The sequence below is a fragment of the Heptranchias perlo genome, chromosome 3, assembly GCF_035084215.1.
Source record: "Heptranchias perlo isolate sHepPer1 chromosome 3, sHepPer1.hap1, whole genome shotgun sequence".
Lineage (NCBI taxonomy): Eukaryota > Metazoa > Chordata > Chondrichthyes > Hexanchiformes > Hexanchidae > Heptranchias > Heptranchias perlo.
The window spans coordinates 111,178,477-111,202,883 of record NC_090327.1 but is presented as its reverse complement, the minus strand read 5'-3'; the positions used below and the strand labels follow the sequence as shown (position 1 = coordinate 111,202,883).

At 43.6% G+C, this 24,407-nt stretch overlaps 1 protein-coding gene across 1 annotated transcript in view; it reads right to left on the bottom strand.

Annotated features, from left to right (window-relative positions):
• The window catches only part of LOC137308622 (uncharacterized protein C18orf63-like), a 62,968-nt gene extending 39,237 nt beyond the window's left edge, over positions 1 to 23,731 (bottom strand). The window contains exons 1-6 of the mRNA XM_067977232.1: positions 23,622 to 23,731; positions 20,249 to 20,406; positions 12,346 to 12,418; positions 5,839 to 5,895; positions 3,608 to 3,741; positions 2,272 to 2,378 (exon numbers count right to left, since the gene is read on the bottom strand). Coding sequence (XP_067833333.1) covers positions 2,272 to 2,378; positions 3,608 to 3,741; positions 5,839 to 5,895; positions 12,346 to 12,418; positions 20,249 to 20,379 — 502 coding nt within the window. The 5' untranslated portion in view covers positions 20,380 to 20,406; positions 23,622 to 23,731. The remainder of the gene's footprint in view (positions 1 to 2,271; positions 2,379 to 3,607; positions 3,742 to 5,838; positions 5,896 to 12,345; positions 12,419 to 20,248; positions 20,407 to 23,621) is intronic.
• Positions 23,732 to 24,407: the final 676 nt, after the last annotated feature.

Sequence of the window (24,407 nt, the reverse complement as noted above, 5' to 3'; positions counted from 1 at the left end):
ACAGAAAAGCGAACGTATGTCTTCCTACTCTTTCTTCGCACCAAGTTTTCCCTGAATGTCTAAACACATCTCTCTTTAATTGTAATGTTTCTCCTGGGTGGTTGGCTGCTCATGTAGTACAAAAGGCTCATTGGACCAAGGTGGCCCCTCTTCTCATGGCAGCTTGGTCCTGGGAGGGAGCCACTGCTGGCTGCAACTCTGGAGTTTGCCTGGGCAGCATTGTTGGGGGGGGGGGGGGTTTGTAACCCCCAGCAACGGATGGGTTGGGGGTGGGTGGAAAGTTAAAATAGATTTTTCCAGCAGGACCGCAACCCGGCTCCACTTCTGAGTTTAACGGAGGCAAGTTTGGTTGCGTGCGAGTAACCTACTAGCCGGAGGCGGGCAGGTAGTTGTTAACTGAGCAATTAACGTGACTATAAAATGTTAATTGCTCCGTTTTTAAGGTGTTTTTAAATGGAATTTAAGACATCTTTGAATTTAACGCCTCAAGCACGGGTTTCCTGGACCACGGGAATCACGCGGCAGGTAAAAGGAGGAGAGAATGGCCGGATCCATGAGCTAAGGGCCTTTATTGCACTGCATGTGGGTCAGGAGGAGCAGGAGAGTTTCCCTGCGGCTCATCAAGCTTACCTGCCGCGATCGGACCCCCGCGATCGGCCGACACTCTCCCCCCGCCATAGTGTCACCTTCTACTCGTGTGATGCTCTGGGTGGCCGGGGGGGGGGGGGGTAAGGATGAGGATGCCTAACACGCTGTCCCGAGAAACAACCTCATCCAGGTCATCTCCAGCTATCAGCACTGTACTGAGCCCTGAATCTGTGTGTCCATTCATTAGTGCAATGGTTGATCTAATGGCAGCTATCAGATCCTGAAAACCTTACTGTGATACTGTGTGGTCCATCTTGGCCCCCAATATTTGAAAGTCGTTATGAATGAATGCATCTAATCTACTCCCAGGGCAGCAATCAAGCTCCACTGAAATGAAGAAACATTTCTATTATGTTCCATAAATGAGGGCTGCAGACTCTATAGTTAAAGCTATCAGTGTCACACATCCTCAGAGATTGAGCTCAGGGTTTTCACCGAAGTGCGATTTTGCTCAAGTGTCCTTCTTTTCAGGTGAGTACCCATGAGTTCTGGGACCCACTATTCCGAGGCCATGGACAGCCTTCTCTTCTGCTAGGAAGGTGACGCATCTTCACCACTCACCCACTGTACTGCTTTCCTCATGGAACGTGAAACATCTGATTCTACGTAACTTACACTATCTATTTTCCCTCCCCCAGGTGACCATATCTGAGCTGCTGCTAGGAAATGACATCGAGGGGGTTGGGGCAGAGGAACATGGGGCAGGATCTTGCTCCACAGAATCTTTTGTGGCCTGGTCCTCATCATCCTTTTCCTCATCATCATAGTCGATGAGAGAAAGATTTCTACTCCGCTTCTCCTCACCATCATCATCCTCCTCCTCCTCCTCTATTCCCCGTTGCTATATTGGATCTGCTGGAAAGGAAGACACTAAACTAAGAATAAGGGAGAAGAATACTCGAGATTAAGGAGACAAAGAAGGGTGTCAAAGCTTCTGGCTGTGTGTGCTGCTTCACATGCTGTGGCAACTGTCTAGATATGCACCCACTGATCTGCAGCCTGCACTGTCCTATTAATCTCATCATCTCCTCCTGTTTGAGCACAGTGAGCTCCCAGTGACTATGGCCTGCTGTTTGTCGGGCATGATCTCTCAAAGGGGAGATGCCCCTTCCTTCCATGGGCATTGTGCACAAGTTTCTCCTGTAACAAGATTAAAAGGTGGGAACTTCAGCGAGGGTGTAAAACGGGTGGTAGCAGATTGGCCACCCGTTATGCACCTCGCCTAATTATCTTTACCATTGACTTCAATAGAAAGGAAAATCCAGAACGCTGTATATAGTGTGTGGTTGATCTGCTACCACCCGTTCCACGCCCATGACAAAGTTGAAAGTTCTACCCTAAGTGTGTTAGGTGCCACCTCACTCCACTTGGCATGAGAAACACTTTTCTGCGATTTCCTCCCAAAGGCACTCCTATATTGCACTTCTTCCAGAATTGTCGGCAGTGGCCTCATTACAAATATTTGCTCCACTGCCTCCTTCCAAAGCTCTGCTCCCTTCTTTGGGTGCCTCTGACTGTTCCGCCACTTGAAGACGTTCTTAAAAATGGCACAAAATTTCACCGGAGCCATCTATCACAGCTACCTGAAAGTATTTTCTGTCTTTCAAACTGCTTAATACTTACCTGTTGCTTCTCCAACCTGCTGCTGCATGTTTCCAAACCTGCTAGCTCCAGTGTTACATGAGAGTACTGCACTGTGTTTAACATAGCCATTGCCGATGGTTGATGAGCTGTAAATGAGTTGACCGCATGATTTAATGTGGGGTCAGTTATAAGAGGATTGGCGAGTGAAAGTCCTGGCTCAGCAGCGCAACATCAGGGCAAATGGCCCTGTAGAATTTTGGGTCCAACAATTTTATTTAGGTGTAAAGGTTTTGAAAGTAATTTGTTTTTGCAAGCTCTGCATGGATACGAGACTTGAATTCATTTCAATGTTTAACACTATCCAATCTGATTTTAGCCTACAAATGATAATTTTAACTTCATCACAAACTTACAAGACAGCATCAACTATTTAACTCACCGACTGCATTCTGTTTTTCTGCTTTCCCCAAAAAGTCTTTCCCTTATTTAAAAAGGACAATTAGTACCTAAACAGCAAAATATTCTACAAAGTATATTTTATTGACAATGTTTTATTAACTGTAATCACTAACATCAACCATGCAATGTATATTTGTTTTTCATTACCACTATGATGTTCTGACTTTAATTTTTCATAGATAAAAGTTAGCACTTTTCCAAAATAGACATACCATACTATTTTGATTGTGTCAAATTTACTACTCTGGACTACTTAAATGCCTCTTAAACTTTGAGATCAGTGTAACTAATGTTGTAATAAACACAAAGCAACTTTTTGTTGTTCACTTTCATTCATTTCACTGATATAAAACACTGAAGTTCAGTCAGTGATATGTAAGTACAAGTTGGAGAAATAAATTCTGAATACAATTGTACTCAGCTAGAATTAAAATATGAATGACAGCTCTGGACTTATTGAAAAATTAAAAAGCATGCTGAACTCCATTGAGTTTTTTTGTTATTCAACAGTCTGTACTTTAACCAGTTTTTTTAAAGAATGATTTAAACAGCATGTGGTTTAATCTTCTCTAACAGTAAAATAAAATCATTAGAGTAATGTTCTCCTTTAAGGGAAATCTGAAAATGTCAGGATCACTAATATCTATAGACATATATAATTTGATCCAGGTTGGGAAAAGAAAATATTCTGAATGGTACATCTTAATTGGAAAATTTAATAATGAAGTCTGACTCTCTAAATCATATAGCAGTCTGACAGATCATAGCTCTCTCAATAATTAGTCAATCAAAAAGAAACATTGCATTTCTCCAAGATATTTATTATGCTCAGTTTCATTCATGTTAGTTCTCTAAATCACTGCCAGTTCAATAAATTCAATACACATATGGGAAAGATTGAACAAATACACTGAATCATTTCATGTCCTGATAATTACCATGAATCAGTAAGTGCCCTGCTTTGTTCCAGTTGGGAGCAAGCTTTGCCACCAGGGTAAAGGACAGGCATGTTTGCAGCACAGCAGGGATTACTCTTTGTGGAACATCCATCTGTCATCATTGAGAAACAGTAATAAATGTTTCAATAAAACTTGCTGTCAAAGTTGTCAAATGCAAACTACAATGCACCACAAAATGCTGAACACGTCTGGAGTTGTAAGATAATTGGAATTTGCAAAGTTAATCAAATTGAATCTATTTTTAAAAAATGTTCACCACTTTTTCCTCCCCTGCCTTTTTCTTCTGAAGGCATTGACTCTTCACTGGGGTATGGTTCCATGGGTGCTAGGAAATCCAATTGGCCAACGAGCATCTCCAACAAGAGAGAGTCTAACCACCTCCCCTTGACATTCAACGGCAATATCATCGCCAAATCCCCCACCACCAACATCCTGGGGGTCATCATTGACCAGAAACTTAACTGGACCAGCCATATAAATACTGTGGCTACAAGAGCAGATCAGAGGCTGAGTATTTTGTGGCGAGTGACTCACCTCCTGACTACCCACAGCCTTTCCACGATCTACAAGGCACAAGTCAGGAGTGTGATGGAATACTCTCCACTTGCCTGGATGAGTGCAGCTCCAACAACACTCAAGAAGCTCGACACCATCCAGGACAAAGCAGCCCGCTTGATTGGCATCCCATCCACCACCCTAAACATTCACTCCCTTCACCATTGGCGAACCGTGGCTGCAGTGTGTACCATCCACAGGATGCACTGCAGCAACTCGGCAAGGCTTCTTCAACAGCACCTCCCAAACCCGTGACCTCTACCGCCTAGAAGGACAAGGGCAGCAGGCACATGGGAACAACACCACCTGCAGGTTCCCCTCCAAGTCTCACCATCCCGACTTGGAAATATATCGCCTTTTTTCATCGTCGCTGGGTCAAAATCCTGGAACTCCCTACCTAACAGCACTGTGGGAGAACCTTCACCACACGGACTGCAGCGGTTCAAGGCGGCTCACCATCACCTTCTCAAGGGCAATTAGGGATGGACAATAAATGCTGGCCTTGCCAGTGACGCCCACATCCCATAAACAAATTTTAAAAACTTGATTAGCACAAAGATTTTTTTTTTTAAAATGTGGTCCAAAAGAAAATTGTATTAAGGTTCCTGAAAGAACTCTTAACTCACTACCAATTCTGATGTCATAAAAGATTCAAGTCACTCTATTCACTTATATTTATTAAATTAAACTTCAGCTGGCCATCAGTAATAAAGAACAATGTTATCTGATGTCAGGTATGAAAATGACTGAAATATCTCTATATATGAAAAAGAACAGCTATGTTAACTTTGAAGTCAACTTAATGTTACTTAGTGCCAGCATTTTTCTTGCTGGAAACATGGGGACGTATATGTATACAAGTCTTTTACTGATAAGTGGCTTGTATACGCACAAATTGTGAAAAATCAATATGGAGCAACAAACATGTTTATTTGTGCACCTAATAAATGTACACAAGTACAAATGGTTGATCTAAAACCTACTTGGGATCCCCATATAAAGAATACACATTTGGAGGACATGGCGTATTGGCAAAAAAACGAAGAGCAGTGGCTGATAAATATTATAGTCATGAGAGAGATCGGTCTGACATCACAATGGCTTATTTTCCAAAATGCATCGATATTGATACATGTTCACATACTGCACCTTAATTTTAATTTCCTTTAAATGTGAAAATGATTCCCTTTTAATGTAAAATTATGGTGCTTGTGTGGGCATTTTTGCTTTAAAGTTGTTGTGATTTAACACAATAGTGACATGGTCCCTTTGAGATTAATGCTTCAGTTTATATTCAGATTCCTGACTTTCATCAAGTGTTGAAAGGAGCTTCACCAAGTGCTGAATAGAGGGGAAAGAGAGATAGGCTGGATTGAGGCAAGGTGCTCAGCATGTGAAAAATGGAAAATGACAGAGGCAAACACAAGAGGAACATAGTTAAAAAAACCTCAGAGAAGTGTGCAACTATTGACAGATAACGACGACTTAAAATATGGACACTAAGATTTGAAAGTAAGTTCAACTGTGACACCCAAGACCAGTGAAACCCTGCCAGTAAACTGACAAGTGTACATTCAATACAGTTTAAAAATCCAATTAAATTTCTCCAAGATCAGTTCTCTTCAGCAATTACCTTTCCTCCGTGTTTTTGAATATATGCTTGAATGTTTCCTGTCTTATAAAAGGGTATCTAAAACAAAACACAAACGCACTTTTTAGCAAACCGTGGGATTGATATCATTAGCACTGACACTACAGAAATAATAAGAGCATTTTAGGGCACTATTTACTTATAAAAAAGCAACGGTTAAAGAAGTCAAATGAATATTCAATGTTCAATTTCACCTACGTCTTCCCTACCCTCATTTCCCAGGCCCATGTACATGCTAGGTAAGACAGCCAAAGATCCAAGTTTGCCAATGACTGGTGGCATAGTAAGCTGTTTAGACATTAGCATAAAATTACAGAGACATTGATAGATTAAGTGAGTGGGCTAAACTGTGGCAGATGGATTTCAATGCAGCCAAGTGTGAGGTCATCTTTTTGGACCAAAGAAGAATAGATCAGAGTATTTTTAAATGGCGAAAAGCTAGGAATAATGGTGGTCCAAAGAGATTTAGAATATGGTGGTCAAGTACAAAAAAAAATCAAAAAGGCTAATGTAATGTTAGCCTTTATATCTAGAGGGCTAGAATATAAAAGGGGAGAAAGTTTTACAAAGCTATACAAAGCCCTGGTTAGGCATGTGGTGTACTGTGTACAGTTCTGGGCACCGAACTTTAGGAAGGATATATTGGCCTTGGAAGGAGTGCAGCGCAGATTCACGAGAATGCTACCAGGGGGAACAGCAATTCAGGATGTAAGGAAAGGAGTTTTTAAGCAGGAAAGGGAGGTAGGGTGAAGTCTTATCTGGTGCATTTTGGGCAATCATTTGACGCCTTCAAAGTAATGCAAGATTGTAATGAGAGGGTGATAGCATTCATACTTAATCCATTATATTAATGTAAAGCATCATTAGAGAACCCACCTTGGCACACCTGGTGAGATTATTAATTTTTTTTGTAGCACTGCAGCCAAGTCCGAGGAACAATGCTGTTTGCATTTACATGGGCCGACATCTTCTGGCAGGTATCCTGACCTACTTGGTGTGACATACGACGACTAGCGGCAGGAAAGAGAATCTCGCTCAACAACAACTTGCATATATACAGCGCCTTTAATATACCAGGTTATAAGGTCTACAGGAGAGATAGGGAAAATGGAAGAGGGGGAGGAGTAGCCTTAATGATTAGAGATGAAATCACTTCAATGATAAAGGAGGATATAATGAGATGTAAGCAGCCAACAGAGACCTTATGGGTTGAGTTGAGAAATAGGAAAGGATCCAAGACTATAGTGGGAGTTGTATATAGGAGCCCTGGCAGCAGCTCTGAAGTGCTAGATTGTATAAATGCAGAGATTAGACAAGCGTGTAACAAAGGCATAGTGGTCTTAATGAGGGACTTTAACCTTCACATAGATTGGGAAAAGCAGACTAGCAACTGTCAGAAAGGTAGTGAATTTCTTGAGTGTGTCCGGGATAGTTTTCTACAGCAGTATGTCCTAGAGGCAACAAGGGGGCAAGCCATACTAGATTTAGTAATGAGCAATGAACCAGATTTAGTTAACAGCTTAACTGAGCGTGAACATCTATCCAATAGTGATCATAACATGATCGAGTTCAATGTAGTGTTTGAAAGGGAAAAAAGTGAATCAGCTGCTAAGATTCTAGACTTGGGCAAGGCCGACTTCAATGGGATGAGACAGAGACTGTCCACAGTAAACTGGGCAAATCTGTTAATGGGTAAAACGACTGATGATCAGTGGGAAATGTTTAAAGAAACATTTAACGTTTATACCCCTGAGGGACAAGAACTCTACTTGCCAAAAAAAACAGCCATGGACAACTAAAGAGGTAAGGGACAGTATAAGACATAAGGAAAGGGCATACAAAAAGGCAAAAAATGGCACAGATCCTGGTGAATGGGAAAGATACAAAGATCAACAAAGGGTCACAAAACAGATAGTAAGAGCTACAAAAAGAGAGTATGAAAAGAAACTCGCAAGGGATATCAAAACCAATACGAAGAACTTTTAGAGTTATATTAGGAAAAAGAGGGTGGTCAGGAGCAGTGTTGGCCCCTTAAAAACTGAAAGTGGGGATATTGTCATTGACAATGGGGAAATGGCGGACATGTTGAACAATTACTTTGCATCAGTATTTACAGTCAAAAGAGGATAGCATGCCGGAAATCCCAAGAAAACTTATATTGAATCGGGGACAGGGACTCGATAAAATTAACATAAGTAAAGCAACAGTAATGAAGAAAATAATAGCACTAAAGAGTGACAAATCCCCAGGACCAGATGGTTTCCATCCCAGGGTTTTAAAGGAAGTAGGTGAGCAGATTGCAGATGCCCTAACTATAATCTTTCAAAGTTCTCTAGATTCAGGAACTGTCCCTCTAGATTGGAAAATTGCACATGTCACTCCGCTTTTTAAGAAAGGAGAGCGAGCGAAACCGGGGAATTATCGACCAGTTAGCCTAATATCTGTTGTGGGGAAAATGCTGGAGTCTATAATTAAGGATAGGGTGACTGAACACCGAGAATTTTCAGTTAATCAGAGAGAGCCAGCATGGATTTGTGAAAGGTAGGTCGTGCCTGACAAACCTGATTGAATTTTTTGAAGAGGTGACTAAAGTAGTGGTCAGGGGAATGTCAATGGATGTTATTTATATGGACTTTCAGAAGGCATTTGATAAGGTCCCACATAAGAGACTAATAGCTAAGATAGAAGCCCATGGAATCGAGGGAAAAGTACGGACTTGGTTAGGAAGTTGGCTGAGCGAAAGGCGACAGAGAGTAGGGATAATGGGTAGGTACTCACACTGGCAGGATGTGACTAGTGGAGTCCCACAGGGATCTGTCTTGGGGCCTCAATTATTCACAATATTTATTAACGACTTAGATGAAGGCATAGAAAGTCTCATATCTAAGTTTGCCGATGACACAAAGATTGGTAACATAAAATTACAAAGCGATATTGATAGATTAGGTGAATGGGCAAAACTGTGGCAAATGGAATTCAATGTCGGCAAATGTGAGGTCATCCACTTTGGATCAAAAAAGGATAGAACAGGGTACTTTCTAAATGGTAAAAAGTTAAAAACAGTGGATGTCCAAAGGGACTTATGGGTTCAGGTACATAGATCATTGAAGTGTCATGAACAGGTGCAGAAAATAATCAAGGCGGCTAATGGAATGCTGGCCTTTATATCTAGAGGACTAGAATACAAGGGGGCAGAAGTTATGCTGCAGCTATACAAAACCCTGGTTAGACCGCACCTGGAGTACTGTGAGCAGTTCTGGGCACCGCACCTTTGGAAGGACATATTGGCCTTGGAGGGAGTGCAGCGTAGGTTTACTAGAATGATACCCGGACTTCAAGGGTTAAGTTACGAGGAGAGATTACACAAATTGGGGTTGTACTCTCTAGGGTTTCGAAGGTTAAGGGGTGATCTGATCGAAGTTTATAAGATATTAAGGGGAACAGATAGGGTGGATGGAGAGAAACTATTTCCGCTGGTTGGGGATTTTAGGAGTAGGGAGCAAAGTCTAAAAATTAGAGCCAGACCTTTCAGGAGCGAGTTTAGAAAACATTTCTACACACAAAGGATTGTAGAAGTTTGTAACTCTCTTCCGCAAACGGAATTGATACTAGCTCAATTGCTAAATTTAAATCTGAAATAGATAGCTTTTTGGCAACCAAAGGTATTAAGGGATATGGGCCAAAGGCAGGTATATGGGGCATCATTTTAGCACCCGCTATCGGGTGCGTTCCTGGCAGGGGGGCTCCGAAAATCGGAGAATCCCGGAGTGGGTTGGGAGCCCGACTCCAACCCACACACTTCCGGGTTCCCCACTGACGCGCTGGCATGCGCGCGCAGCCTCCGCTGGTGGGAATCCCGCAGGCAATTAAAGCCAGCGGGATGCCACTTGAAGCTATTTACTTTGCTGGTTCAGGTCATTAACTGACCTGATTAAGGAATTATGTGAGGAGGGGTGGGGTTTTAAAGCAAACTGGGACTGTTTCCCACACTGGGGGAAACACTCCCAGTTCAAATGGACCTGTTGCAGCTGTCAGCCTGTGGCAGCTGCAAAGGTCCATTTGACAGGTGGCGAGGGGAGACCCTCACCCATTGCAGGAGGCCACTCTGTCACTTGGGACAAAGTTTGGCCTCCACCACCTTCCTCCTGACAATCAAAGTCACCAACTTGCACACTTACCCCGGGGTCCAGAGGCATGTACCTACCTTGCGGATCCCCTCAGATGTACATCTTCCGGATGGGGGCCACCGTAGCTACAGTCATGACCTCCTCGGAGGGCGAACAGCATCACCAGCCTCGCCATCCACCTCTGACACGTGGAGCTCCACAACAGAGTGCTGTGACACATCCACCTGTACAGCAGGAGGGAGGGCTACCGCAGAGAGAGATGCGTCGCAGAGGGCACTACCCTCGCCACAGGGTCCACAGACCGAGGCTCAGCTTCCTGGACCTCTCTGAGCAGCAGTGCACACGGAGGCTCAGAGTCACTCGACATGTAGTCGTGGACATCTGCAGCCTCCTTCATGCCAAGCTGCTCCTGGCTGGCCCGAGCACTATCTTCTTACCTGTTGCTGTCAAAGTCACCACTGCCCTCAACAACTTCTCCTCCGCATCCTTCCAGGGTGCAACCGGGGACATCGCCGACGTCTCTCAGCTGTCTGCACAAAAGAGCCCTGCAAATACACCCACACCCACTCTGCAGTGACACAATGGGTGGCATCAGATGTGGGTCTTCATAGTGATCCTCAGGAAAGGGCATTATTGCACAAACCAGACAAGATTCGCAAAGACATGGCAGTAGTGGTGCCAATATAATATGTAATGTGAGTTGGTCAGAAATTCAATATAAGTAAAAACCATGACAAACTCTCAAACACCCTTGTGCATCCCCTTCATGCTCATGACACGTTTGCCTTACGCTGCCTACTGCTCATATCTGATGCATGCCCTATGGCTGCAGCACAGGTAGTGGCAGGTTGAGTGAGGCTGACCGTGAAAAAGATGCATGAGAGGGTGAGTATGAGATAGAGCCATGAGACTGTATGAGGATTGGGTTGAGTGGTAGTGGCGGGATGAGTACTGACGAGGTGAGTAGGTGCAGTTAAGATGAGGATGAGGTTTGAGTGGGTATGAGGGGTGATGTGACAGAGTAGTGTTGGCAGTGCAGAAGGAGATGTGGGGTGGGGGCGGTGATGTGGCAGACGGAGTGTAGGTGAAAGAGTAAGTGTACTCACTTCGGCTGACCTACTGAGGTCATTGGAGCGCCTCCTGCATTGTATGCAGGTGGGCGATATGTTGGTGGTGCAGGTGACCTCCTCTGCCACCTCGAGCCAGGCCTTCCTGGTGGCAGAGGCAGGCCGCTTCCTCCCGCCCGCAGGGGGGCAAGATCTCTGTCCTCCCCCTCCTCCTCACCCCATCCAATGATACCTGGAGTGAGGCATCATTAAACTGGGAGCAGCCTTCCCCCTGGGCTGCTCCATGCTGTAATTTTTTCTGTTTGTTGCAGCATCTGTCAGTGGAGGACTGCCCCTTTAAATAGAGCTCCTCCAGCTGACAGATCTTACTGCGCATGCGCAGCCCGCCCGACGCGCAGATCAGCAGTGGGGAACCCGGAGGACAAGGTAAGTGGATCCAATTGGGCTACGATCGCGCGGGTGGCTGACTGATTTCGCCGGAGATAGCCCCCCCCCCCGCCAAGAACCCGCAGCCCTGGTAACATCAGGCCCATGGAGTTAGATCACAGATCAGCCATGATCTTATCAAATGGCGGAGCAGGCACGAGGGGCTGAATGGCCTACTCCTGTTCCTATGTTCCTATGTAAAGTGTTATCCATGTTTGTTCTAATAAAATTTCTACAGCTGTATTGGAAAACTGGGGTGCACTGCTGTTCGACATGGCTGCAGGGTGACAATCATTCTTATTCAGCTTTCCCCACTCCTGCAACAGTGCCCCTTTAAATTGCTGCAAGCCTTTAAGATCTGCAGCTTTTTCACAAATGGGCAATCTGCCAATCAGAGGTACATTTCTGCCTATTGCTTGCCCACAATATGTTAAAATCAGGCTGAATTCAGAAACTCAGGCAGGTTCAGCATTTGTCAACTCAGGTAAGTGCTCAACTTGCCACACCTGCCTTCTGTTACTTCCACCCACAAGACTAAATTCAACCCCACTACCTTTAAGGAAGGAGAGAAACTTCTAAACAACAATTTGCATTTATATAGCACCTTTAACATAGAAATATATCCATAGGCGCTTCACAGAAGCGTAAAACGAATAACTCATGCTCTATTTTCAAAGAATTTACTTTATGAATATAAATTTTCCTACTGGTACAATCAATTTTTCAGGTTTCAGTTGCCAAATAGTCAACTTTACAGGAGGTCATTTTCATGTTAACCCTTTTTATGTAATTAATATCTGTTACATTAAGTATGCATATGTAGTCATCTCAATCCATCAACAGTAATACTCATTAAAATTCATACTCACTGACATTACCACTATAATTTCTTTATATTCTCCTGGACAAGCAAGAATTTCTGGATAAAGAAACAGCAGTTCCCTGTAAGAATAAAAAGGGGCTTACTTCCCTGAGTACCTTGTTATTGTTTACTGGAAAATGGCAATTTAAAAAGAATGTACATTATTTACTCAATTAGGTTTGTATAAGAAGCATTCTTAAATTTCATAACCCTACAGTTCAATTGTACTAGTAAAAGGCCACTGGAGACAACATTTTATAAAACAGCAAACAGTAAGGTAACATTAATAGTGATCCAGAGAAGTAATCGGCTTGAAAGGATTTGTGTGACACATTTCCACATAGACTGGGGGCTGTGCTGTTTTAAAAAGTAGCATAAATCTTCAGAACATTCATAAGCTGCTTTTACATTTTAAAAGTGCAGCTGATGCAGACACACATTCTCCCTTCAGCTGAATCAGGAAATATAAAAGTACTGACATATATTGTTCCAACAGCAGCGGAGATCTACTTTTGGTGGACCTTCTGATCTATTGCCAGACTAGCCAGTTCTTCTTATTGAAGTCTGATGGAGAATATGCAAGATGTGAATGGGGCCTGGGGGCGGGGGGGGGCGGTGGGGGAAGCAGCACTCGGAGGCTGGTATCATGTCACTTGCCTGAAATGAGAACTACAAAATTAAAAGCGCCGGTTGATAATTTTACAGGAGTGTTAGACTCTGACCCCCAAGTTAGTTACACTGCAAAATAACAAACTGTCTTGGTGGCATTTTGCACCATGTGTTCAAACAAAAACTTCAGTGAAATAGTTTTTGGAATAGTACTTTACATTCTTCTTTGGCTATGCTTTTTTTGTTTTCAATACACTTCCATTTGCTTTTGATTGGCTCAGTATGGCTGAGCAATTCAGTGAGAACCTAGAACAGTGTTTTTGATCTTCCATCAAATACCATTTTAAAATATTGTATCTCTGATCAGGATTAATTTTTTTCTATTTTTCCTCAAGATGTGTAACATAGTGATGCCCCAATCAAACCGTGGGGCCAATAAAGTGATCCTGGCACAGCAGCACAAGGAACAATATTCATCATATTTTTGTGGCACTCCCAGAAAGGAATGCATCACAAACTAAAAGTGCCATTTTGGTTGGGGATTGGAATGTCGGGTACCAACAAGCCAGTAAAGGACTGCTGGCTGCCGTTAGTGTACCACCATTTTTTGCAGGCAGAAAAGGCAGTGGCAACTTCAGTCCCCTTGCAGTATTTGACTGTTGCAAACCTTAAAAAACTGGAGCAGCATATGGAGAGCGCCACTCAGAAGGAAGTTTTTCCTCCTCTGCAATGGGACTCCCCTTCAGTGCCCACTGCTAACTGTTTGGGCACTCCAGCTGACCCGTCTTCCAAATAAATCTGCAGTCCATAATTAGCCTTCAGGGTTAAGCAAGCTATTCCTGAGAGTAGACCTCAGGACTTCCACACCCTGATAACATGGCAAGCTGATGCCTTCGCAGTGTGCATTCGCAAAATGGGCGACGACCATCGCTTTTTTAGACCCTGTTTGATTGGCATCAGTGCAGTATGATCTTTTGCACCATACTTTAAAAAGATTATCTTGCACTACTAGCACTGTGCATTGGCCACAGTATAATGTCACGCAGTACAAAGCAGACTTTTTAAATTATGGGGTAAACTTTAACCCCCAAGAACATGTGGGTTGGTAATAATAATACTCCGTTTTCGGAGCAGGACCACATCCCAGCTCCAATGCGCCTACTTCCGGTTTTGATCTAGACGCGTTTGGATGCACGCATGCTTCTGACATCCAGAAGCCCCGTCGGCACTTAAAGCCGGCGGCCGATATTTAAAGGACTAATTTGGTCTTTAAAGTATTTAATCCTGTTAACTTTTTGTGTATTCACTTACAGAAATCATTTTAACTTCTCCTGAATGTGTCTCCAGTGGCCACTGAAACATGCCATGGAAACTGAGGTGACTTCTAGCCGGTCCTCATTTGGACCTTTAAGAACATAAGAAATAGGAGCAGGAGTAGGTCATACGGCCCCTCGAGCCCACTCCGCCATTCAATCAGATCATGGAGGATCTTCAACCTCAAATCCATTTTCCTGCCCAATCCCCACATTCCTCGATTTCCCTAGCGTCCAAAAATCTATGTATCTCAGCCTTGAATATACTCAATGACTAAGCATCCACAGCCCTCTGGGGTAGAGAATTCCAAAGATTCACAACCTTGAGTGAAGAAATTCCTCCTGATCTCAGTCTTAAACGGCTGACCCCTTACCCCTTATCCTGCGACTATGCCCTCTAGTTCTAGACTCTGCAGCCAGGGGAAACAGCTTCTCAGCATCTACCCTGTCAAGCCTTCTCAGAATCTTATATGTTGTTTCAATGAGATCACCTCATTCTTCTAAACTGGAGACTATAGGCCCATTCTACTCAACCTCGCCTCATAGGAGGACCCTCTCATCCCAGGAATTAATCAAGTGAGCCTTCGTTGCACCAATTCTAAGGCAAGTATATCCTTCCTTAGATAAAGGAGAAAAAAAACTGTACACAGTACTCCAGGTGAGGTCTCACCAAAGCCCTGTACAATTGTAGTAAGACTTCTTTACTCTTATACTCCAACCCTCTTGCAATAAAGGCTAACATGCCATTTGCTTTCCTAATGCCTGCTGTACCTGCATGCTAACTTTTTGTGTTTCTTGTACAAGGACACCCAAGTCTCTCTGAACACCAACATTTACTAGTTTCTCACCATTTAAAAAAAGCACTGCCTTTCTATTCTTCCTACCAAAGTGAATAACTTCACATTTCCCCACATTATACTCCACCTGCCATCTTCTTGTCCATTCACTTAACCTTAATCCCTTTGCAGACTCTTTGTCCTCCTCACGGCTTACTTTCCCACCTAGCTTTGAATCGTCCGCAAACTAGTGATTGACACGTGAAGAAAAGGGGGCGCCCGTCTAAGATGGAAATGAGGAGGAATTTCTCCTCCCAGAGGGTCGTGAATCTTTGGAATTCTTTACCCCAAAAAGCTGTGGAGGCTGAGTCACTGAATACATTCAAGGCTGAGTTAAAAAATTTTGATCAGCAAGGGAGTCAAAGGATATGGGGAAAGGGCAGGAAAGTAGAGTTGAGGTAAAAATCAGATCAGCCATGAACTCACTAAATGGCAGAGCAGGCTCGAGGGGCCGAATGGCCTACTCCTGCTCCTATCTCTTATGGTCTCTTATAAAAGGTGAGTTTTTGTAGCAGGGCAATCAGTTCTCTCAAACAAATCTTTGGCTGGGACTTCTGTGTGTTTAGACTGAGATTTCTTTGTTCACACTCAGAATTCTTGTGTTCAGACATATTTACCTACATTTTGGACCCCCTCAAACTGACATCAGGATGGAGGGGGTGCAAATAGATTTATTCTACAGTACATTTGAGGAGGAGGCACATCACCATCCGCAGCAGGCACGGTGTGCAGTTCTGGGCGTTGCAGGTCCCACAAGACAGAGGTGCGTCACAATGACCTACAGAAGAGCAGAGAGGGGACCAACAGAGGGGCCAAGGTCGCAGGAGGCAGTACTCATGTGAGAGGGCCTACAGACAGAGGTTCACAAATGGGGAAGTGAGGAGGTGCTCAGAAAGTGAAGTTGATAATAAGACTTAAGTGGGTGAGAGGAGTGATGTGATGGAGTAAGCTTGCCAACACAGAGTGAGAGGGGAGGGGTAATGAACACCACAGGATGTAGGCGAATCAGCAACTGTACTCACTTTTCCTGACCTGGTTAGATCATTAAAGCACTTCTTGCACTGCACCTACGTCCTTGCCACGGTGCTCCTGCTGCTCAGCTCCTCTGCCACCTCGAGTCAGGCCTTCTTGGTGGCAGAGGTGGGGCGCTTCCTCCTATCACCCGGGTACAGCATGTTCCTCTTGCTCCTCACACCGGCCAGTAGCAACTCAAATGAAGAGTCACTAAACCGGGTTCCTGGCTTCGTCCTTTGATGCTGCAATTCTTCAAATTTCTCCTTTCTCCCTCAAAATCCATGGCTGTAATGGACTTTTAAATACTCCAGTTCCCAGCACATCATTCAGGTGCGCAGTACACCCACACGCAAAATATTTCCGGGTTACCCCCGCTGAGTTTCCGCCGCCATGTTAAAATTTAAAATTTACCCCATGTCTCCTGAGCGTCTATAACTTTCCAACTGAGGAAAAGAGCCTACTATCTTATCAACTCTTTTTTCTTGAATGCAATTTTTTTTTTAAAACATTGTAAGAACATGGTTTAAAACAAGCATAGAAAAAAGGAGGGCAAACGTTCAGCATCTCAGAGAACAAGGACAATTCATACAAAACATCAGGAGGCCATAGAATAAATAACATTAATGTCAGAAGATGGTTTATACTAAAACAAGAGATGTGGTTGCTAAAGAAACCACATACTGTAAACAATAGACATCACAGGAGCCATGTTCAAGGTTGACGTGGAACAAACTGTTTGTGCAGCAGAAATCCATGGTGGTTTGAGAGTAAAAATGGGATGGTTCACGACCATGAGATAAGCACCACTGGTATTACGTACAGAACAACACAGCCGAATAATATAAAGACAGGGCATGCTCCCTCCCAAAATTAGAGCTCTCAAGAGGGGACAGTTGGAAGTCCATTGCTACAGACAGTCCGCAAAGGTCAATTCTGATCTACCTGGATTTGTGGACAGGTCAAGTTGTAGTGATTGTTTGTCATTAATGTAATCTGTAGGCAGTTGTATTATAACCATCATACCCTTGAATGTAATGTTGAAGATAGCTGTAGTGCAACTGTGTTGTAAGTCAATCCATTAAACTAGCTATTTTATAACCACTCGGGCTAGAATCAAGCAGAAGTTCTTGTTGAAGGATTAACAACCCATAGTTGAGACAGTAACAGGAGAAATCTGCTAACAAACATTAACCTTGCACTCATCAAAGTTAGTGCTGGACAATGAAACACTTTAAATTTTGGCCATCCACTGTGAGCACCAAGCACTCCCAGATCAGGAATAGCATGCTTAAAAATCAATGTAAAACTCCCATTACTCCCCAACAAGATGGGACAGCCTCAGCCTCAGAAAAACATATACTGCTACATTAGCTATCTTGTGGCATCTCTGCGGAACATTATCAATTAGCCTCAAATTAACGGCAGATTTGAGCTGTGGACCCATGCCTATTAGGGACTAGATCAAGTCTGTCCAAACTCATTTAATTTAGGACCCTCACAGACAGCAGAGACCATCTTCCCAACAATTTGAGCTGGATTTGAACCAAGGTCTCAGAGATCAAAGGGTAATGTCGAACCCAATGCATTATCCAGTCTCTGATATTTTTTGTAAAACTGGAAATTTCACTTACAACCAATATGAGTAGCTCCACATATGCAGAGCTCCACAAGTATATGCAAGTGGGAGCTTACCTCATGGCTCAGCTGCTTAGACATACAGGTCCCACATTGAATCACCAGTCTGGGTTAAATTAGCTGACCTCAAGCAGGGCAGTAGCTAGGGCACGACAACTGGCAGCATTGATGCCCCCCAGGTTGGGGACAGCAAAAGCAGCCAAAGTGGAAGGAAAAAAAAACTGCTGACAGGGAAAAAGGTATACGGGTAAATTCATGATCTTGTTCTTCCAGTGGGGAACGGTACCAGAAGGGAATGTGGGATAGAGATAGGGCCACAACAGTTCATTGCGGAGGAATTCCAGAAATGACAACTTACACTTACATATGCATCTTCTACAGAACAAAATGCAACAAGATACATTAACAGAAGAGCAGTGGACACTGCAGGAGACGGGACAAGTTAGGGGAGATAACCAAAGACACAGCCAAAGAGATTGAGTTTTGAGGAGGTTTTTGAAGATGGAAGAGAGGTAGCAAGGTGAAGCGATTTAGAAAAAAAAGAGAATAGTAGAAAGCAGGAGATTGGCGAAACCCCCAGAGAAATGGCATAAATAATATCACCACAGACATGGACGCAAGGACTGAATGCCAGAGGAGAGATAAGTGTAGCTACCCTCAACATCAATGCAGCATTCAACCAAGTATGGCACCAAGGAGGCCTAAGAAACTGAAGTCAATGAGGGTCAAAGGGAAAACCCTCCAGTGGCTGGAGTCACAATTGACTCAAAGGAAGACAATTGTGGTTGTCAGCGGCCAGTTATCACAGCCCGAGGACATCACTGCAGGAGTTGCTCATGGAAGCGTCCTCAGCCTAGCATCTTTAGCTGTCATATCAATTACCTTCCCTCTACCACGAGGTCAGGAGTGGGGCTGTTTGCTGGCAATTCCAGTATTCAGCTCTATTCACAACTTCTTCAATAATGAAGCAACCGATGCCAGCCTACAGAAGAACCTGGCCAATCCAAGCCTGGATGTTATCAAGTTGCAGGCACCATTTGCACCACATACTTGCCAGGTAATGATCACTTTGATCAAGGGATAGTCCAACCATCTCCGCCAGACTTTCAATGGCACCAACATTGTCGAGTCCCGTCATCAACATCTTGAGGGTCACAACTGAGCAAAAACTAAACTGGACCAGCCACATCATCATTGTGATTGCAAGAGCAGAGGCTGGATGCTCTACGATAACTGACTCACCTCCTGACTGCTCAAAACCTCTCCGTCATCTACAAGGTTCAAGAATGGAGTGTTATGGCATACTCACCACTTGCCTGGATGGTGCAGCTGCAACAACAATCAAGAAGCTCAACTCCATCCAGGACAGAGCAGTTTGTTTTATTGGTGCCCTTACCACTGGACTCAATATCCATCCCCTTCACTACCAGTGCACTGTGGTTGCAGAATATACTATCCACAGGTTATAGTGCAGTAACTCATCAAGGTTACTTGAAAAGCACCTGTCTTCCCTGCAACTTCTACCGCCGAGAAAAACAAGAGCAGTAATGTTGTGAAACATCATTACCTCAAAGACAAATACCATCCTGACTTAGGCATATATATAGGCCTCCATCATTGCTGGGACAATATCCTGGAATGCCTTGCCTAGCACCACTGCAGGAAGAACATTGTCACAAGGACTGCAGCGGTTCAAGATGGCCCACTACTACCTTCTGGAGGCAATAAATATGGCCTTACCAATGTTGTTTAAATCCTGAGAACAAATAAAAAAGTGAGAGAATGGAAGAGAAACCTAACGAGTAATGGAGATGGAACGAATTAGAGTGTGGAAGATAAGTTACATTAACATAGAAATACAGGAATGTACAAGACTGAAAAACATCACTGCAGTCCTAGCATAGGGAGACAGACACAATTTTTGATTTACTTTAGTCTGTTAGTAATGCCACAGTAGATTAACTAGCACAAAGTATTTTCTCCTAGAATGTTTCCAACAAAGTGTTTCACAAAGTAACAAGAAGTAATTATAAATCTCCCTTTATGACAGACACATTATGGGGCATTAAGGGGGTGAAATTGCTCAATGCCAGTGCACAAAATGGGCTGATAGCAAATTGGCCACCCATTTTACACCACGCCCGATATTCTTCTCTGTTGACTTCAATGGAAAAGAAAATCAGGGGGCAGTGTAAAACAGGCTACTGATCTACTATCAGTCTGTTTTGCGTTACTGGTGTTTATGAAATTCACCCTCTTTTTATAATGGGGGGTTTATTTTTAAATGAATGAAACTTACCATAATATCGACCTATTTTAAAAACACAATTGCATATTGCATCCAAAAAAGTTCAGTATTGAAAGATTTAAGCAATGGGAGATTAGAGACACAGTTACAGGAACTGGAATGTACAGGACTGGAAAAGAGCATTTAAGTTGTTAAAAGTAGAAATTATGTTTCATCTTTAAATTTTTTTCACATCTCCAGAGTGGTTTACATTACCTGCATGTTATAATCTGTAAACTTCTCACATCAGCATCATCACAGTTTAAAACAACTGTTATACCACACAACTTTCGAAGGTCAGGAAGACTATTGAAGAACAAAGACTGAAAACTACAATTTTCTTTCATCTTGCTGGGTACTGAACTCTGACCTGTCTGTGAAACAGAATTTTAAAAGAAGTTAAATATTATTAAAATTGTTAAATTACTGCACAACTTACATGTATATAGCACCTTTAATGTACAAAACATTCCAAGGTGCATCAGAGGCATGGAGAAGACATTGAGATGAAAATAAAGGGGAAGGGGTAATCAAAGGCTTGGATAAAGAGGTGGACCTTAAGGAGGGACTTGAAGAGGGAGAAGTGGAAGGAAGAGTTGGGGCAAACAGAAGCTAACGATGAAGAGAGGTTGTAGAGCTGGTAGGGGTTAATGAGGTAGGGATGGGACAAGACCATGGAAGAATTTAAACACAAGAACTTTAAATTTCAGGCATTATCGGACCATGAACCGACATAGGTCAGTGAGAAAGGGTGTAATGAGCTTCGTGCGGGATTGGATACGAGCAGCAGTGTTTTGGATGTTGTGGAAAGAGGAAAGTGGGAGGCCAGCAAAGAAAGCATTGGAGTAGTCAAGTCTGGAGGTGACAAAAACATGAATGAGGTTTTTCAGCGGCGGAACGGCTGATGTAGTGGTAGAGGTAGATGGTGGAAATAGGTAGTCTAGTGATGGAGAGGATATGGGGACAGAAACTTGGCTTGAGGTCAAACAGGGCTTTCAGATTACAAACAGTCTGGTGGAGCCTGAGAGTGACCAGGGAAGTTGATGGAATCATTGTTAAGGGAGCAAAGTCTCTGGCAGGTGTCAACAGACTTCTCAATGTTTAAGTAGAAGATGTTAAGGCTCATTCAATCATTTGTTTAAATGGGTTTGTGATTTATCGCACATTTTCCATCATAGAAATTACTCCTGGTATTGACAGCTCTGTTAAATAACATGAACTACAGCAATGTTGTATTTATTTTACCAAATAGCACAGGTGACTATTGCAGAAAAATATACCATAAAAACAACCTAACCATAAGGGAAATGTCTGATCATAGTAGGTACAGCACAGGAGGAAGCCCTGCGGCCCATCATGCCTGTGCCGGCTCAGAGAGCTATCCAACTAGTCCCATTTCCCTGCTCTTTCCCCACAGCCTGTGAATTTTTTCCCATCAAGTATTTATCGAATTCTCTTTTGAAAGTTACTATTAAATCTGCTTCCACCACCCTTTCAAGCAGTGCATTCCAGATCACAACAATATGCTGCACAAAATAACGTTTCTTCATGTGGCCTCTGGTTCTTTTGCCGATCACCTTAAAATTTGTGTCCTCTGGTTACCGGCCCTTCTGCCACTGGAAACAGTTTCTCCAAAACGATTCATGATTTTGAACACCTCTATCAAATCTCCCCTTAACCTTCTCTGTTCTAAGGAGAACAACCCCAGCTTCTCCAAACTCTCCACATAACTGAAGTTCCTCATCCCTGGTACCATTCCAGTAAATCTCCTCTGCCCCCTCTCTAAGGCCTTGACATCCTTCCTAAAGTGTGGTGCCCAGAATTGAACATAATACTCCGCCTTCAAAGATTTGTGTATGTGCACTGCCAGCTCTCTCTGTTCCTGCACCCCCTTTAAAATTGTACCATTTAGTTTATATTGCCTCTCTTCATTCTTCTCACCAAAATGCATCTCTTCACACTTCTGTGTTAAATTTCATCTGCCATGTGTATGCCCATTTCACCAGTCTGTCTATGTCCTCCTGAAGTCTGTTACTATCCTCCACGTTGTTTACTACATTTACGAGTTTCATGTTCATCTACAAACTTTGAAATTAATATCCTGTATACCCAAGTCCAGGACATTAATATATATCAAAGAGAGCAGTGGTCCTAATACCGACCCCGGGGAACTCCATTGTATACTTCCCTCCAGTCTGAAAAACAACCGTTCACCAATACTCTCTGCTTTCTGTCCCTTAGCCAATTTTGTATCCATGCTGCCACTGACCCTTTAATCTCATGGGCTTTAATTTTGCTAACAATCTATTCTGAGGTACTTTATCAAATGCCTTTTGAAAGTCCATATACACATCAACCTCACTACCCTCATCAACACTCCCCATTACTTCATCAAAGAACTCAATCAAGTTAGTCAAACACAATTTTCCTTTAACAATCTATGCTGACTTTCATTTATTAGCCCATACTTTTTCAAGTGCTGTTTACTTCCTGATTGGGCTGGAAACACACTGTTCCAGAAAGTTCTCTTGAACACATTGCAGGAATTCCTCTTTGCCCTTTACACTAACTGTCCCAGTCTATATTGGAATAATTGAAGTCCCCTTAATACTTAATTGAAACTATATAATTTCTCTTCAGATCTTTGTCTGTAATTCCCAAGCATTTCTGCTTTACCAACTAAATGAAAATAAAAAGCTCCTTTAGCTGTGTGTGGGTTGGTTAAATCCTCACAACCCCGCACTCCACCCACCCAGGGACATAGCCACATTCCACGGGAAGTTATAGCTGCTGCAATTTACTCCCTTTCTGAGACCAGTTCTACACTCCAAGCACCGAAGTGTGCAGAGAAGGAAGATCTCAGGATCAGACTGTCTCTGCATTTGAATGATTGCCAAGATTCACTATCAAGAAGCACGTACAACCTCAGCTCCACCAGACCACGACCTGACCAGCATGTCCAGCCCTTCACTCCAAGGCATGGCTCCACACATACCCAGCTTCAGCCCAGAGATCCCCACCCCAGCTAGTCTCAACACAACCTCAGCTTAACCAGAGATCCTACCCGAGGTATGACATATTGCACATTTACAATACCAGCCTGGCAAAACCCTTGACGTTGCTTGGCTCCTGCCTGGCTGGAACTTTTATTGCCTTATTCAGGAGAGCTCACCTCGTGCCTCAATACAAACACTGAGCACAGGTATCTCCCAAAAGTTAGACATTTAAATGTTCAGAAGTTGGGGGGTGGGAGCTCTTTAAACATTTACGGTCAGATTGGCCTACAAAGCGCCCAGTGGGTCCAACAGCTTCCCTGAGCACTTTGCTAACCACGTTTGACAAAGTACTGGATTTACACTCCAATGCCGAAGCGACGTGACTCTACCACCCCCAGGGAGACTCAGCGTCGACGCGAAGCTGAATTCACTTCGCACCGACACTAAACCTGGCCCTTTCCCCTGGCGCCACCAACCACCGCCACAGGAGAGAACCTGCTCTCTCAACAGAAGCGGTGCGCACGGAACCCACCCCCAGTCGTAGAAAAATAGTAACGAATATAAAAGTATTATCTGAGGTGGGGAAATATTACACTTTCATCAAACTCCCAACTGGTTCTCCTCACACCCTCCGAAAATGGCGCCGAGAGGAGCGCGCGATTGGCCGAGCTCCACCCGCCCGCCGCTCGTGCCGCTGCTGTTCGTCCCCTCGCGATCGGGAGCGCGGGCGCGGGGCCACACACACACACACACGTACACATGCACGCCTTTTCAAGGCGCATGCGCGAATAACGACGCATTGTCTCCATAGGGGTGTTTCTGCGCCGCGCTGCACAATGGGAAGTGGAGCTCTCCATCAGCTTCGGATCGCAAATCGCCAAGTGGGAGCGTGTGAGGTTTGTGATCCCACGTGAGGCTTGCCCATTCGAGTTGATGGGCCCGTTGATCAATCTCCAGCCAGGAAGGAGATTCTAATCGCCTCACAGACGTGCGGAAACGCACGAAGGGTGGTAAATAAAAGATTGGTGAGCTGCAGGCGCAAATAGCCACATGGGAATACGATGTGGTGTTCCCCAGGGGTTGGTACTATGACCACTGCTTTTTTATATATATATATATATATATATATTTATGACTTAGACTTGGATGTATTCACAATTTCAAAATTTGCAGATGACACAAAACTTGGAAGTGTAGTAAACATTGAGGAGGGAAGTAATAGACTTCAGGAGGAAAAAGACAGGCTGGTGGAATGGACAGACACATGGCATGGCAGATGAAATTTAATGCAGAGAAGTGCAAAGTGATACATTTTGGCAGGAAGAACGAGGAGAGGCAATATAAACTAAATTATACAATTCTAAAGGGGGTGCAGGAAC